The sequence below is a fragment of the Oratosquilla oratoria genome, chromosome 26, assembly GCF_046742065.1.
Source record: "Oratosquilla oratoria isolate Oo_2021 chromosome 26, ASM4674206v1, whole genome shotgun sequence".
Lineage (NCBI taxonomy): Eukaryota > Metazoa > Arthropoda > Malacostraca > Stomatopoda > Squillidae > Oratosquilla > Oratosquilla oratoria.
In genome coordinates, this window is record NC_134802.1 from 9,251,213 (window position 1) to 9,267,618 (window position 16,406).

The following is a 16,406-nucleotide window of genomic DNA, read 5'->3' on the forward strand; positions in this document are numbered from 1 at the left end:
TGTCTCTTCAGTAAAAGCTTCCCAGTTAGCTCTCTTGTAATTGGTGTAAGTGTGTCTGTGGCCAGCTGGGGTGCATCTTGTTTTGGTGGTGATGATGATTGGAAGGTGGTCAGAGCCAAGGGCTCCGACCACTCTCCATGATGTTGTTGGGGTTAGGCAGGGGGAGCAAAAGGTGATATCAGGAGAGGAGGGAGTGTAGAGGGCTTGGTATGGGATATGTGTATGATTATGTGTGTTGTTCATGATAGTCAATAAGTCGAATTGAGTCTGTATATCAAGCCCTCTGTCTGTGTCAGGGTTGTCGACATACCAGGCAGACGACTTGGCGTTGAAGTCACCACCCATGATCAGGTTGGGGATTGAGGTTAGTTGGCTAAGTTGAGGTCTGAAGGTGTTTGGAACTGTGGGGGATGATTGGGGGGGAATGTACATGTTAACTATTGTCAGTGTTGAATTGTTGCCTGTGCGGATTCGAATGGATTGGGTTTCTGTTGTGTTATCTGTGGTAGGGAGGAGAATTTTGGTTGTGGCACTTGTGTCCACAAAACAGATGGAGTGGTGGATCAGGGTGATGAGTCCACCGCCATTGCCGTCAGTCCGGTCTTGTCTGATGGTGGTGTAATTATGAAATGATGGTGTTTTGTGTGAGTGTCTTAGTTTTGTTTCTTGTAAAATCGCAATGTGTATGTTGTGTTGTTTAAGAAAGTGTTCAAGTTCATGTTTTTTAGTGTTAATACCGTCAATGTTGTGTTGTAATATGTTGATGTTGTGTGTTTTGTATGTGTTGTATGTTGCCGTTTGGGGTTGAGGTTGGGGTGGTAGTGGGGAAGGTGTAGGATCTGGGTCAGAGGGGGGGAAAGGAGAGATCGGGGACAAAGGAAGGGGAGTACTAATCGGGGGTAATGGCAAAGGGAAATTGGGAGTGGGTAAGGGTGTTGGCTGTGGTTGGGGAGGTGGGAGTGGGGTTACTGGAGGGCAGGTAGAACATGTCCAAGTGTTTGTGTATTGGTTTGTGTCAGCAAGTGTTGTACAAGTGAGGTGGGCCCAGTTTTTGCACATATTGCACTGAACTGAGCCCTTTGTCTGTCTGCTCAAAGTAATGGGTTTAGAGCATGTTGGGCATGTGTATTTTGTGGTGGGCCCAGGATTGCTCTCTACATCTCCGGCTAAAAGTAGAAGAAGAGGGGTGATCGCCGGAAAATCACCCCTCAGTGCAGAAAAAACGTAACATTGTATGTTGGAAAAAAGGATTGTGGTACTCCCCCAGGTAGGCGTAGCTCCTCCTTGGGGATCGGTGCCATCTGCGTAGAGCTGATGGCCAGGGGTGGTTGCTGCTGATTGGCCCCCAACTCTTGGGGTTGGGGGGTGGTCCCACGACGTAGTGAGACTGGCCTATAGTTAGCTGGTTCTCCCTTGTTTCCTCCTTTATATATTGGTACAATGTTAGCATTTTTCCAGTCTTTTGGTATTTTTCCTTCTTTAAGTGAGCAACTTATTATGTTGTGTATTTTGTCCATTAGTTCTTCTTTGCATTCTTTTAGAATCCAATTTGCAATTCCATCCGGGCCATGTGATTTCCTGACGTCAAGGTTTGATAGATGTTCCATTATTTCTTTTTGTGTTATTGTTATCTCGGTCATGGGGGGAGATCGCCTTTCATTACCTTTGTCCCAATATTGTGCTTTCTCTCTAGTGAAGACAGATTTGAAGTGATTATTCTTCTGTGTATTCTATATTCCCTTGGCATACTTTCACCATTCCCTGTTTGTTTTTAAGTTTACCATTCACATATTGATAGAATAGCTTGAGTTGCTCTTTGCATTTATCTATAATATCCTTTTCATGGTTCCTTTTTTCCTCTCTTCTCACTTTAATATACTCATGTCTATAGTTTATATAAAGTTGCCATTTTCCAGGTTTTTTATCTTTTCTCCATCTTTTCCAAGCTCCGTCTCTTCTATCTTTTGCCTCACTGGATCTTTTGTTGAACCAGCATTTAATGTATACTTTCTCTAGCTTCTGTCTTGGTATGTGCCTATTCACCCCTTCATTATAATTATCCATCAAGATATCCCATTTCTCTTCCACTTTTGTCTCTTCCATGTATGCATGTACATATGTATATGTGTATATATATATATTATATATATTAGATAAAACAGCAGAATCTGCATTTACTAATTTTCTGCCTTTGATTTCAATCCACTGGATTTAACTTCATTGTTCAACACTAAAGTTCCTGAAGTATGAAGTACTCTACGAAAGTGAATTAGGGAGTGATTACTTGTCTGGTGAACAAATGTCCAGGAGCCAACTCTGCAGGAACCAAGTCAAGTCCTGAGGAATTTAGACACAAAGTGGCAACTGGAGATTGAAAATTTATTATGAAGTTTTCATGCCCACTCTGGGATATCTTTAGTGTTAATGAAAAGAACAGTACAATGAGCATATATATATATATATATATACATATATATAAATATATATTGCAAGCAATCACATCACCGTGATACAAAAATACAAAATAACCACAGGAGAAAGTACTTACTGTCTACGATCTACAAGTTTCCTTTTTCCTGTGGTTATTTTGCATATATATATATATATATATATATATATATATATATATTATATATATATATATTATATATATATATATGCACACATATGCCTATGGCTATTTCCCCCTTACAAAGGAGATAACCAAGTAAGAAAGGCATAGAATCCACTCCCATCCATTCCATCCCCACATACTCCACTCCCATTCACTCCCCTCCCTCTCTTTTATCTTCGCTCCTTCTGGAAGACGGGTCATCCCTCATCTCATCCATTGCCCTGGGTCAGAAGCAGTGTAGCAAGACACAGCACAACCACAGCATGGCAGCTTCATTTAATCAGTGATCCCCCCTCTCAATCTCCTTATGCAGAAAAAGAGAAGACAAGGAGAAATCCCTTCAGGCTGCATCAAAATATCATTCACACATACTACTTCACCCCACATCCCCAACCCACTCCCTTCCAGGCATCACAGTATCATCCATACACAACCATACTCCATTCAACTCTATCTTATGTCATCTCCCTTCCTTCCTGAACAGACAATCCCCTTTCCTAATGCCCCCTTCACCCCATCCATCTCATCCTTGGTTGCCCCCACATGTTCACTCCTTCTACCTCTGCCTTCAACACCTCTTTTACTAATCTATCTTCATTCTTTCCATGTGTCCAAACCATCCCAATACTTTTTCACCAACCATATCTCCCAACTCCCTTTCCACCCCCGCTCTCCTCACCTCATTTCTCACTCTATCCAGCCTAATAACCCCTATCATACGTCTCAGGCACCTCATCTTAAAAGAAAAAAGAAAAAAAGAAACTGTAAAAAAGACATAATAGAAAAATGTAAGGATCAGCCAAAACTACTCTATAGATATGTAAATGGTAAATTACAAAATAAACAGGAAATAGTGAAACTACGCCGGGGGAATATGGAATACACATAAGATACAGAAATGGTTTAAGTCATGAGCAAATGCTTCTAGTTGGTTTTCACTTAGAAAAAAAAAAAAAAAAAAAAAAAAATTGCGATGAAGGGAAGGAAGTAAAATCCCCCCATGAGGAAAATAAGAGTAACAAAGAAAGAAATAATGATTCAAATAATAAACTCTGATGTCAGGAAATTGCATGGCCCAGATGGAATAGCAAATTGGATATTAAAAGAATGTAAAGAACTTATAGACAAAATATATAACATAAGTTGCTCACTCAAAGAAGGCAAAATACCAGAAGACTGGAGAAATGCTGATATCATACCAATATATAGGAGGAGGAAATAAGGAACACCCAACAAATTACAGACCAGTTTCCCTCACAAGCACAGTAGCTAAAAGTTGTGAAAGTCATAAAAAGTAAATGGATAAACTAGGGGTGTGCTGATTAATTGGGATCGGCAAAATTGGTGAAAAAGAAGTAACAAAAGTGGGAACTGAAAAAGACCTGGAAGTGATCATCACAAAAGATATGTCCCTAACATATAAACAAAATTGTTGGCAAAACCTATAGCTTGCTAAGATCAATAAAAGTGGCTCTTCTTTACTTGGATGAAGAAATTGTACTAAAAAGAATATAAGGAAAATTGAGAGAATCCAGAGAACAAATATGAAGATGGTCCCAACACTATCAAAAATGTCATATTAAGAAAGATTGTCAAAACTAGAACTACCAACTGGAACAATGAAGAGAAAGAGGTGACTTGTTGACCATCTACAGAATTACAAGAGGTGTAGAAGTCCTTGATAAAGATTACTTGATTACTTACTAAATTGGGATAAGAGAAACACAAGAGGACATGGAAAGAAACTCAAAAAGGAAGAGACTGAAAAAAAAAAAAAAAAAAATCAGCTTTCCCCATAGAATGGTAGATGTATGGAACTTACTAGACCATACAATAGTGTGTGCAAAGACAATACAAGAATTTAAGAGCAAATTAGATATGGTGAGATACAGGGACAGGACACCATGATCATAGCTCACCTTCCCGTAAGATATAACTAGGTAAATACATTCAAACTCCTCTCTTCCTCCTTATATTCCATATTTCTGCCCCTTACAATGCTGTTGGCACAATTACTCCTTCATACTGGTATCCCTTACAAGCCCAGTAGCAAAAATATGTGAAAAAGCCACCAGAAACAAATGGACCAAACTCTTGGAAGAAAAGAAAATAATAAACCCTAAACAATTTGGCTTTAGAAATGAAAGATCATGTACCACAAACCTAATTTGCTTTTACTCGAGATTAATTGAGATAATACAAGAAAGAGATAGCTGGGCAGACTGTGCCTCCTTGGATTTGCAGAAGGGATTCGACAAAGTACCACATAATAAATTAATAAGAAAAATTGAAATAATAGGAGGAATACAAGGTAAGCTGCTGGAATGGATGAAGGATTTCTTAATTGGGAGAAAAATGAGAGTGGTACTTAAGAGACAAAAATTCAAACTGGGAAGATGTGAAAAGTGGCATCCCGCAAGGCTCTGTAATGGCTCCTTTAATGTTTGCCATATGTATAAATGATATGGATGAGGGAGTAAATTGTTACCGTATTTTCCGGCGTATAGTGCGCGACTTTTTTCCGCTGGAAGGGCCTAAAAATGGGGGGTGCACGTTATCCGGTGGTGCGCATTATCTACGGCCTACGATAAAAATTCTGCGGCTATGCGTGTAATTTTTTTCACAACAACGTGACGATGTTGGCCGTCACAAAGTCGGGAGGCACAGTTCTCCGTGACGTTCCGTGAGAACAAGAAGAACAGCCATGGTGACATGAAAGAATACGCCAGCATGGGCTACCATATATAAATATTTGGTATAGGTAGGTATCTATCGAATCTTATTTTTCATGTTTGAATAGGCCTAAACACCATGAAACATAATCAATATTCATTAACATGAGTCATATACCGGTACATGTAGTTCCGACTTTTTCTTAGTTGTGTGCTGATTGATGCCTAAACTGACACTTAATTTAGTGACAAATCAACAGATTTCCCAGCGGTGGCTCTAGCCAATGAAAAATACTTATCCATGTATCCTCGTTCACATGATATAAATACCGAGGTAAAACTGCGTTATAGACAAATGCGATCGGGCATGCGCGTTATACGTCGGTGCGCGCTATCTGTGTACTGAGATAACGAAGTGCATGGGTGCGCATTATAACCCGATGCGCATTTTAAGCCGGAAAATACGGTACATGAACTTCTTTGCTGACGATGCCAAATTACTCAAGAGAGTAAGAACAGAAGATTGCAGATCGCTTCAAGAAGACCTAGACAAAATATGGAAATGGAGTCAGATATGTGAGATGAACTTCAACATTAAGAAATGTAGCATAATGGAATTTGGAAAAAGCAAAAATAGAGTATCGGGTCAATATAGAATTGGAAACACAGAAGTCAAAAAGGTAAATTCAGAAAGGGACCTGGGAGTAATCATCTCAAGTGACTTGACACCTGATAAAGATGTAAATAAGTTATTTGTAGAGACTTTTGAATTATTAAGATCAATGAAAGTGGCCTTTGACTACATAGATGAGGAGATGGTTAAAAACATAGTGGTTACACTGATAAGACCTAAACTAGAATAAGCTGCAACACTGTGGGCACCCAGCACAAAGAAGAACATAAGAAAATTACAAAGAATCCAAAGAGCAGCGACAAAAATGGCACATACACTGTCAAATCTGACATACAAAGATTGGAGAAATTACATCTGTCAACACTGGAACAGAGAAGAGAAAGAGGTGATTTATTGACCATTTACAAAATTATGAAAGGGATGGAAATTCTCAATAGAGACAACTTATTAAAGTGGGACAGAAGAGAAACAAGAGGACATAAAAAGAAACTAAAGGACAGTTACAGAAGAGATTTAAAAAAGAATAGCTTCCACATAGAGTGATTAATGTCTGGAACAAACTAAATGGAGAAACAGTGAGTGCCAAAACTATACACGATTTTAAGAATAAACTGGATGCGGAGATACGAAAATGGGTCACTACTGTAAAATACAACTACAACTAGGTAAATACAAACACACACAAAAGATGATCAAAATTAGATGGGTAAAGCATATGGAAAAAACAATGTACTAAATCACAGGCCGTTTGGATTTAGACAAGGAAGATCATGTGTCACAAACTTGATGTGTTTCTATTTAATAATAATAGATATAATACAAGAAAGAGATGGATGGGCCAATTGTGCTTTTTTAGACCTGAAAAAAGCTTTTGATAAGGTGCCACATAAGAAATTACTAAAAAAAAAAATTAGGAACTACAGGAGGAAAGCAGGGCAAACTACTTAAGTGGATGGAAGACTTCTTGTATGAAAGGAAAATGAGTGTGGTGATAAGAGACAAACATTCCAATTGGGATGAGGTGATTAGTGGAGTTCCACAAGGAACAGTTTTGGTCCCATTAATATTTGCTATATATATTAATGATATGGATGAAGGAATGTAAAGTTACATGAGCTTCTTCGCACACAATGCAAAAATATTGAAAAAAGTTAGCACTGAAGAAGATTGTGAGTCGCTGCAGAGTGATCTCAATAAAGTATGGGAATGGAGTAGGAAGTGGGAGATGGAATTCAACATTAAGAAGTGTAGTATAATGGAATTTGGGAGAAGCAAAAAAAAGAATAGCAGGAATCATTATTATGAATATGTCCCCTGAGAAACATAAAAAAAATCTTGGAGAAATTTATAATTTAATAAGATCAATCAAAGTGGTATTTATATACCTGTACAAAGAAATTGTGAAGAAAATACTAGTCATTTTGATAAGACCAAAATTGGAGTATGCAGTGACAACGTGGTCACCAAGTACAAAAAAATGTGTAACAAAACTTGAAAAAATACAAAAAGCAATTACGAAATTGGCACCAACAGTCTCAGAACTATCATACGAGGAAAGGCTGGCAAAACTTGAACTACAGACATTGGAGCAAAGAAGAGAGGAGATCTGATAACTATTTATAGAATCATGAAAGGCATGGAAATTATTGATAGAGAGGATCTAATAAAATGGGATGGTAGAGATACAAGAGGACATGGAAAGAAAATCAAGACTACTATAGAAGAGACCTGAAAAAGAACAGCTTTCCCCACAGGACAATAAACGTTTGGAACAAATTAGATGAGAACGTGGTGTGTGCAAAGACGATACACAAATTTAAAAACAGTCTAGATAAAACAAGATATGGAGATGGGACACCATGAGCATAGCTCCCCTTCCCGTAAAATACTAGGTAAATACGACTAGGTAAATACACACACACACGACTCGGTGGCGCAGTTGGTAGAGCGCTGAACTGCTACTATAGTGGCCCGTAGTTCTTGGTTCGAATCCTGCCCAGGGCCGAAATTATTTCGGTACCTCTGCGCTTCGGGTCGTTACTCTGACTCTCGTGGGCGGGGAGTTGGGTGTGTGTGTGTGTGTAAGGTCATAGCATTACCCATAGATTGGACCTACGAGCTCTGAGCTCTCTTCCAGGAGGGAAATAGCTGTCAATCACGAGTCCAACACGTGATCCAAAGACCAAGTGAATACAAAAGAGTGTCTTACACAAATATAGATGGATTTATAACAGGATTGGATGAACTGAATGGTTATCTGAAGGAAAAAGACCGGACATAATGGGAATTGTAGAGACAAAATTGAAAGGTCCACTACCACCCAACAGTGTAGGACATGGTGCATATAATTATTGGATTAGAAACATATAGGCAAAACAAAGGGGTGGATTTATGTTTCTGACTCAGAAGGATATAAATGTGAGGAATGTCACATATGGAAAGAATAGAGTAGAGATGATTGTGATGGAAGTGGAAGACAGAGATAGGAAGAGCAGAAAGTTTGTAATAAATTATGTGCCTCCTAAAACAGCATTGTGGGAAGAGAGAGAACATAAAAGTATGCTAGACGACACAAGGATAACATCAAATAAGACAATGGAAGATGGAGGAAGAATAGTTTTAATGGGTGACTTTAATTGTAAAGAAGTCTACTGGGAAGAGATGACAGTAAAGGGTGGAGACGATTCATGGGGAAATGTACTACTTGATATGATTATTGACCATACAATGACACAATGGATTCAAGAGAACACTAGGTATAGAAATGAAGAACCATCAAGACTGGACCTAATAATCACATCAGAACCTAAAATAATGGAAATGATTGAATATAAGACACCAATAAGTAAAGGTGACCACATATTGGTTTTAATGGAACTAAATGAGGAAAAACACATAAAAAGAAATGAATATAGAAAAGGAAAATTGATGTATGAAAAAACAAATTTTGATAAAATAAGAGAATTATTTCAAAAAGAAGACTGGGAAGGAATATACAAAGAGGAAACAACAGTGGAAGAGAAATGGAATATTTTGACAAGAATTTATAAAGGAGTGAAAAAGTATGTCCCAAGACAAAAGCAAGAAAAAGAATATGTAAAGTGCTGGTACAACAAAATGGAAAAAAGACAAAAGACCTGAAAATGGAAAATATATACTAGTTATAGAAAAAAATATGTACAAGTGTGCAGAGAAGAAAAAAGAAAATATGAAAAAGATGTCATAGAAAAATGTAAAGACCAAAAGTATTTTACAGATTTGTACGGTAAATAACAAGGTGAAAAACAAACAAGATTTAGAGAGACTACAACAAGGAGTTGAATACACAGGGGAAATAGAAATGGCAGAAATTATGAACAAGCATTTTAAATCAGTGCTTACAAGGGAGAACATACAACCTAGTGATATCGAATGGGAGGAGAAAGTCCCCCTATGAAAGAAATAGAAATAACAAGGAATGAAATGATGAAATACTTGAGTAATCTTGATGTCAGAAAATCGCATGGACCAGATGATATAGCAAACTGGATTTTGAGAGAATGCAGGAATGAACTGGCAGACAAAATACATAGCATAATAAACAGTTCATTTGAAAGAAGGAAAAGTTCCAAAAGATTGGAAAAGAGCAAATATAGTACCTATATATAAAAGGGGAAACAAAGAAGACCCTACAAACTATAGACCAGTCTCTCTAACAAGCACGATAGCAAAAATTAGTGAAAGAATTATCAAAAGTACAAGGGTAAGGCATTTAGAAAAAATAATGTACTAAATCCAAGGCAATTTGGATTCAGACAAGGACGATCATGCGTCACAAACTTAACCACTTCACTCCGGGCCAAAATCTCGCGGGCAGCATTAGCTGCCAGACGTACAATGTTGCGTCATAATACTCGCATCATAAAAAATAGTCACTGCTTATATCGATCGTTCTCTCTTTCACCCGTGAATTTTGATAACCATAGAAAATGTGATGAAGCCAGTTTAGAGAGTATGTCAGTTATGCAGGGACAACTACAATAAATATAATCAAGATGCCGATATGGCAGCCTCACGTATCCGCTTGCTCCTCATGCCGCCTACGTAGGCAGCACCGTATAGAAGAGGTTAATATGTTTCTATTCAAGGCTAATAGATATAATACAAGAAAGAGATGGATGGGCTGATTGTGCATTTCTAGACCTGAAAAAAACTTTTGACAAGGTGCCACATAAGAAGCTGCTTAAGAAATTAGAAACTGCAGGAGGAATACAGGGCAAACTGCTGAAATGGATGGACGACTTTTTGCAAGAAAGAAAAATGAGAGTGGTGATAATTGGGATGAAGTGATAAGTGGTGTTCCACAAGGAACAGTTCTGGCCCCAATAATGTTTGCTATATATATTAATGATATGGATGAAGGAATTGAAAGTTATATGAGCTTCTTTGCGGATGATGCAAAACTGTTGAAAAAAATGAACACTGAAGAAGATTGTGAGTCACTACAGAGTGATCTCAATAAAGGGAATGGAGTAGGAAGTGGGGGATGGAGTTCAATACCAAGAAGTGATATAATAGAATTTGGAAGAAGCAAAAAAAGAATAGTAGGATCATATAAATTGGGAAAAGATGGAATAAAAAAGTAGAAAATGAGAAGGACCTGGGAGTCATTATTATGAATATGTCACCTGAGAAACATAAAAACATGCTTTTTGGAGAAACTTATAATTTAATAAGAACAATCAAAGTGGCATTTACATACCTGGATGAAGAAATGGTGAAGAAAATACTAATCACTTTGATAAGACCAAGATTGGAATATGGAGCAACGATGTGGTCACCAAGCACAACAAAATATATAACAAAACTTGAAAGAATACAAAGAGCAATTACGAAATTGGCACCAACACTCTCAAAACTATCATATGAAGAGAGACTAGCAAAACTTGAGCTACAGACATTAGAACAAAGAAGAGAGAGAAGAGATTTGATAACTATTTATAGAATCATGAAAGGCATAGAAACTATTGGAGAGGATCTGATAAAATGGGATGATAGTAATACAAGAGGACACGGAAAGAAAATCAAGAAAGACAGTTATAGAAGATATCAAAAAAAGAACAGCTTTCCCCAGAGAACAAGTTAGATGAGAAAGTGGTGTGTGCAAAAACAATACATGAATTTAAAAACAGTTTAGATAAAATGAGATATGAAGACAGGACACCACGAGCATAGCTCCCCTTCCCGTAAAATATAACTAGGTAAATACAACTACAACTAGGTAAATACACATAAATGCAAAGAGCAACCCAAGCTATTCTATCGATACGTGAATGGTAAACTTAAAAACAATCAGGAAATGGTGAAACTACACCAAGGGAATATAGAATACACAGAAGGATTAGAAATGGCCAAAGTCATGAATAATCACTTCAAATCTGTCTTCACTAGAGAGAAAGCACAATATTGGGACAAAGGTAATGAAAGGCGATCTCCCCCCATGACCGAGATAACAATAACACAAAAAGAAATATTGGAACATCTATCAAACCTTGACGTCAGGAAATCACATGGCCCGGATGGAATTGCAAATTGGATTCTAAAAGAATGCAAAGAAGAACTAATGGACAAAATACATAACATAATAAGTTGCTCACTTAAAGAAGGAAAAATACCAAAAGACTGGAAAAATGCTAACATTGTACCAATATATAAAGGAGGAAACATGGGAGAACCAGTTAACTATAGGCCAGTCTCACTAACTAGCACTATAGCCAAAATTTGTGAGAAAATCATCAAGAATAGATGGGTAAAACACCTGGAAGACAACAATATAATAAACCCAAGACAATTTGGGTTCAGACAAGGAAGATCATGTACCACAAACTTAATATGTATCTACTCAAGATTAATAGACATAGTGCAAGAAAGGAATGGATGGGGTGATTGTGCCTTCCTGCACTTACAAAAAAGCTTTTGACAAAGTACCACACAAAAAATTATTAAAAAAAACTAGAACGTATAGGAGGGATACAAGGGAACCTACTAAAATGGATGGAGGACTTCCTGATTGGTACAAAGATGAGAGTAGTGCTCAGAGAAAAATATTCAGATTGGAAAGAGGTGATCAGTGGAGTACCACAAGGATCTGTATTGGCTCTAATAATGTTTGCTATTTATGTGAATGACATGGATGATGATGTGAAATGTTACATGAGCTTCTTTGCAGATGACGCCAAACTGTTAAGGAAAGTAAAAACTGAAAAGGATTGCGAATCACTGCAGGAAGACCTGAATAAGTATGGAACTGGAGTCAGAAATGGAAAGTGGACTTCAATATTAAGAAGTGTAGCATAATGAAGTTGGGAAAAAGCAAAAGCAGAATATCAGGACAATATAAAATTGGAACCAAGGAGGTAAAGAAGGAGAGATCTGAAAAAGATTTGTGAGTAATTATCTCAAACGACTTGTCCTATGACAAACAGATAAACAAAATTGTCGGAGAATCCTACAATTTGCTAAGATCAATAGAAGTGGCATTTACATATTTGGACTAAGAAATTATTAAAAAAAATTGTCACACTGATAAGGCCTAGACTAGAATATGCGGCAACATTGTGGTCACCCAGTACCAAAAAGAATATAATGAAAATAGAAAGAATCCAGAGAGCAGCAACAAAAATGGCACCTGTACTTGCAAACTTGTCATATGGGGAGAGATTGGCTAAACTGGAGTTACCGACTCTGAAGCAAAGAAAAGAGGTGATCTACTGACCATCTACAGAATCATGAAAGGCACAGAAATACTCAATAAAGAGGACTTGTTAAACTGGGACAAGAGAAGCACAAGAGGTCATGGAAAGACAATAAAAAAACAGCTACAGAAGAGATATGAAGAAAAACAGTTTTCCACATAGAGTGGTGGACACTTGGAACAAACTGGACAATGAAATAGTGTGCGCAAAAACCATTCATGAGTTTAAGAGCAAACGAGACACTGCGAGATACAAAGGCGGGACACCACGAGCGTAGCTCCCCTTCCCACAAAATACAACTAGGTAAATACAGTAAATAAACACACACACAAAGAGCAATTATGAAATTGGCACCAACACTCTCAGAACTATCATATGAAGAGAGACTAGCAAAACTTGAGCTACAGACATGAAGGCATAGAAACTATTGATAGAGAGGATCTAATAAAATGGGATAGTAGAAATACAAGAGGACACGGAAAGAAAATAAAAAAAGACAGTTATAGAAGAGACCTAAAAAATAACAGCTTTCCCCACAGGGTAATAGATGTTTGGAACAAGTTAGATGAGAATGTGGTATGTGCAGAAACGATACACGAATTTAAAAACAGTCTAGATAAAATGAGATATGAAGACGGGACTCAACAAGCATAGCTCCTTTTCCTATAAAATACAACTAGGTAAATACACACACACACAGAATTATGAAAGGGATGGAAATTCTTGACAGAGACGACTTATTAAAGTGGGACAGAGGAGAAACAAGAGGACATGAAAAGAAACTAAAGAAAGACAGCTACAGAAGAGACCTGAAAAAGAATAGCTTCCCACATTGAGTGATTGATGTGTGGAACAAACTGAATGGAGAAACAGTGAATGACAAAACTATACACTATTTTAAGAATAAACTGGATGTGGAGAGATACGAAAACGGGTAACTATGAGCATAGCTCTTATCCCTAGTAAATACAACTAGGTAAATACACACACACACACATTTGATAAGGTACCACATAAAAATTAATAAGAAAAATAGAAACACTAGGAGGAATACAGGGTAAGCTGCTAGAATGGATGAAGGACTTCTTAATTGGAAGAAAAATGAGAGTGATTCTTAGACAAAAATTCAAATTGGAAAGATGTGAAAAGGTGTCCCATAAGGCTCTGTATTGGCTCCTTTAATGTTTGCCATATATATAAATGATATGGATGAGGGAGTAAATTGTTACATGAACTTCTTTGCTGATGATGCCAAATAACTTAAGAGAGTAAAAACGGAAGAAGATTGTAGATCGCTTCAAGAAGACCTAGACAAAATATGGGAATGGAGTCAGAAATGTGATATGAGCTTTAACATCAAGAAATGTAGCATAATAGAATTTGGAAAAAGTAAATACAAAATTGGAAACAAAGAAGTCAAAAAAGTAAATTCAGAAAGGGACCTGGGAGTAATCATCTCAAGCAATTTGACACCTGACAAACACGTCAACAAATTATTTGGAGAGACTTTTAACTTACTAAGATCATTGAAAGTGGCCTTTGACTACATGAGGAGATGGTTAAAAGATAGTAGTTACACTAATAACACCTAAACTAGAATATGCTGCAACATTGTGGGCACCCTGAACAAAGAACATAAGAAAATTAGAAAGAATCCAAAGAGCAGCGACAAAAATGGTACCTACACTGGCAAATCTGACATATGAACAAAGATTGGAGAAACTACATCTGTCAAGACTGGAACAGAGAAGAGAAAGAGGTGATTTACTGACCATTTACAGAATTATAAAGGGATGGAAATCCTCGATAGAGATGACTTATTAAAGTGGGAGATAAGAGAAACAAGAGGACATGAAAAGAAACTAAAGAAGGACACTTATAGAAGAGACCTGAAAAAAAATAACTTCCCACATAGAGTGATTGATGTCTGGAACAATCTGAATGGAGAAACAATGAATCCCAAAACTATAAACAATTTTAAGAATAAACTGGATGAACAAAGATACGAAAACTGGTCACTATGAGCATAGCTCTTCTCCCATAAAATACAACTAGATGACATCTAGGTGAATACACACACACACACACACAATGATTTAATAGGAACAAAGTGGCTTTTACATACCTGGACGAAGAAATGGTGAAGAAAATACTAGTTACCTTGATAAGACCAAGATTGGAATATGCAGCAACGATGTGGTCACCAAGTACAAAAAAAATGTATAACAAAACTTGAAAGAATACAAAGAGCAATTACAAAACTAGCACCAACACTCTCAGAACTATCATATGAAGAGAGACTAACAAAATTTGAACTACAGACATTAGAACAAAGAAGAGAGGAGACTTGATAACTATTTATAGAATCATGAAAGGGATAGAAACTATTGATTACAAAGGATTACAAAGGCGGAGCATGCCGACTGGAGACCTTTTGATCCATATCTAGGTCGGATGAAAAAAAAAAAAAAAATCATATTAATAATAAATTAAAACTATAATAATGTAAATAACAAATAAAATACATAAATAAATGCATAGGTATAGTTGAATAACAAACAAACTGGTAAATAGTAAATGATAATAAATTGACATAACTAATAATAAATGAAAATCAGACAGACAAATTATAACAAAACAAAAACAAATAATATAACATAAATTATAATCTTTACAGCATCTTACTTAGGTATTTATCTAGATGATTCTTAAAGCTTCGAACTGAACTACATTGCACTACCTGTGCAGGAAGTTTATTCCATTCATTAACTACACGGTTGGCAAAGTTGTTTCTACCTACTTCCAAATTGAATCTATTTCCGGACAGTTTGAGACCACTGTTTCTTGTCTGATTCTCATTCAATGTGAAAATTTTGTCACTTTTGATGTCAATTCCCTTTAAAATCTTAAAGACCTGTATCAAGTCACCTCTGAGTCTATGCTTTTTTAGGGAAAACAGATTCATGTGCTTAAGTCGATTTTCGTATGATTCATTTTTTATATTTGGAATCAGTTTTGTGGCTCGCCGTTGTACTTTTTCCAGTCTGTCAATGTCTTTAATGAGATTCGGTGACCATACGGAAACAGCATATTCCAAATGTGGACGAACTAACGATTTATATAGCTTGTTAATGAGTGATGGACTTTTGAAATTAAAAGATCGCGCAATCAATCCCAGAATCTTATTTGCTTTCTCATAGGCTGAAATACACTGCTTGGATGATTTGAGGTCATTACTGATAATTACGCTGAGATCTTTTTCACTATCCACTTTTGTTAATGAATTTCCAAATAACTTGTAATCGTACTTACTGTTATTTTTACCTATGTGCATTACCATGCATTTACTTGTGTTAAATTTCATGAGCCACTTTTCAGACCATTGCTATAATTTATCTAAATCTTCTTGAATATCTAATTGGTTTGAGTGATCATTTGCCACTCCGCACAGTTTTGTATCATCAGCAAATTTGGAAACAGATTTTAGTCCATGGTCTATATCATTTATATATACTATGAATAGAAGTGGCCCAAGAACGGAACCCTGAGGAACTCCACTTGCAACACTTTTCCATCCAGAAGTTTTTCCATTTAAAACAACTCTCTGTTTTCGACCTTTCAACCAATTACTAGTCCAACCTAATAGGCTACCACTTATTCCATGCAAAGCTAATTTAGTAAGTAGTCTTTCGTGTGGGACGGTATCAAAAGCTTTTGCAAAGTCTAGATATATTAAATCTATATTGTTTCTT

General features: G+C 36.7%; 1 protein-coding gene across 4 annotated transcripts in view; it reads right to left on the reverse strand.

The window, feature by feature from the left end:
- Nucleotides 1–16,406, reverse strand: part of Ypel (Yippee-like) — a 485,504-nt gene that overhangs the window by 8,187 nt on the left and 460,911 nt on the right. For 2 of the 4 annotated variants that reach the window (XM_076209305.1, XM_076209306.1), the window contains exon 7: nt 3,294–3,350. The exons of the other annotated variants lie outside the window; for them this stretch is intronic. In XM_076209305.1, coding sequence (XP_076065420.1) covers nt 3,294–3,350 — 57 coding nt within the window. The remainder of the gene's footprint in view (nt 1–3,293; nt 3,351–16,406) is intronic. 4 annotated transcript variants of the gene reach the window in all.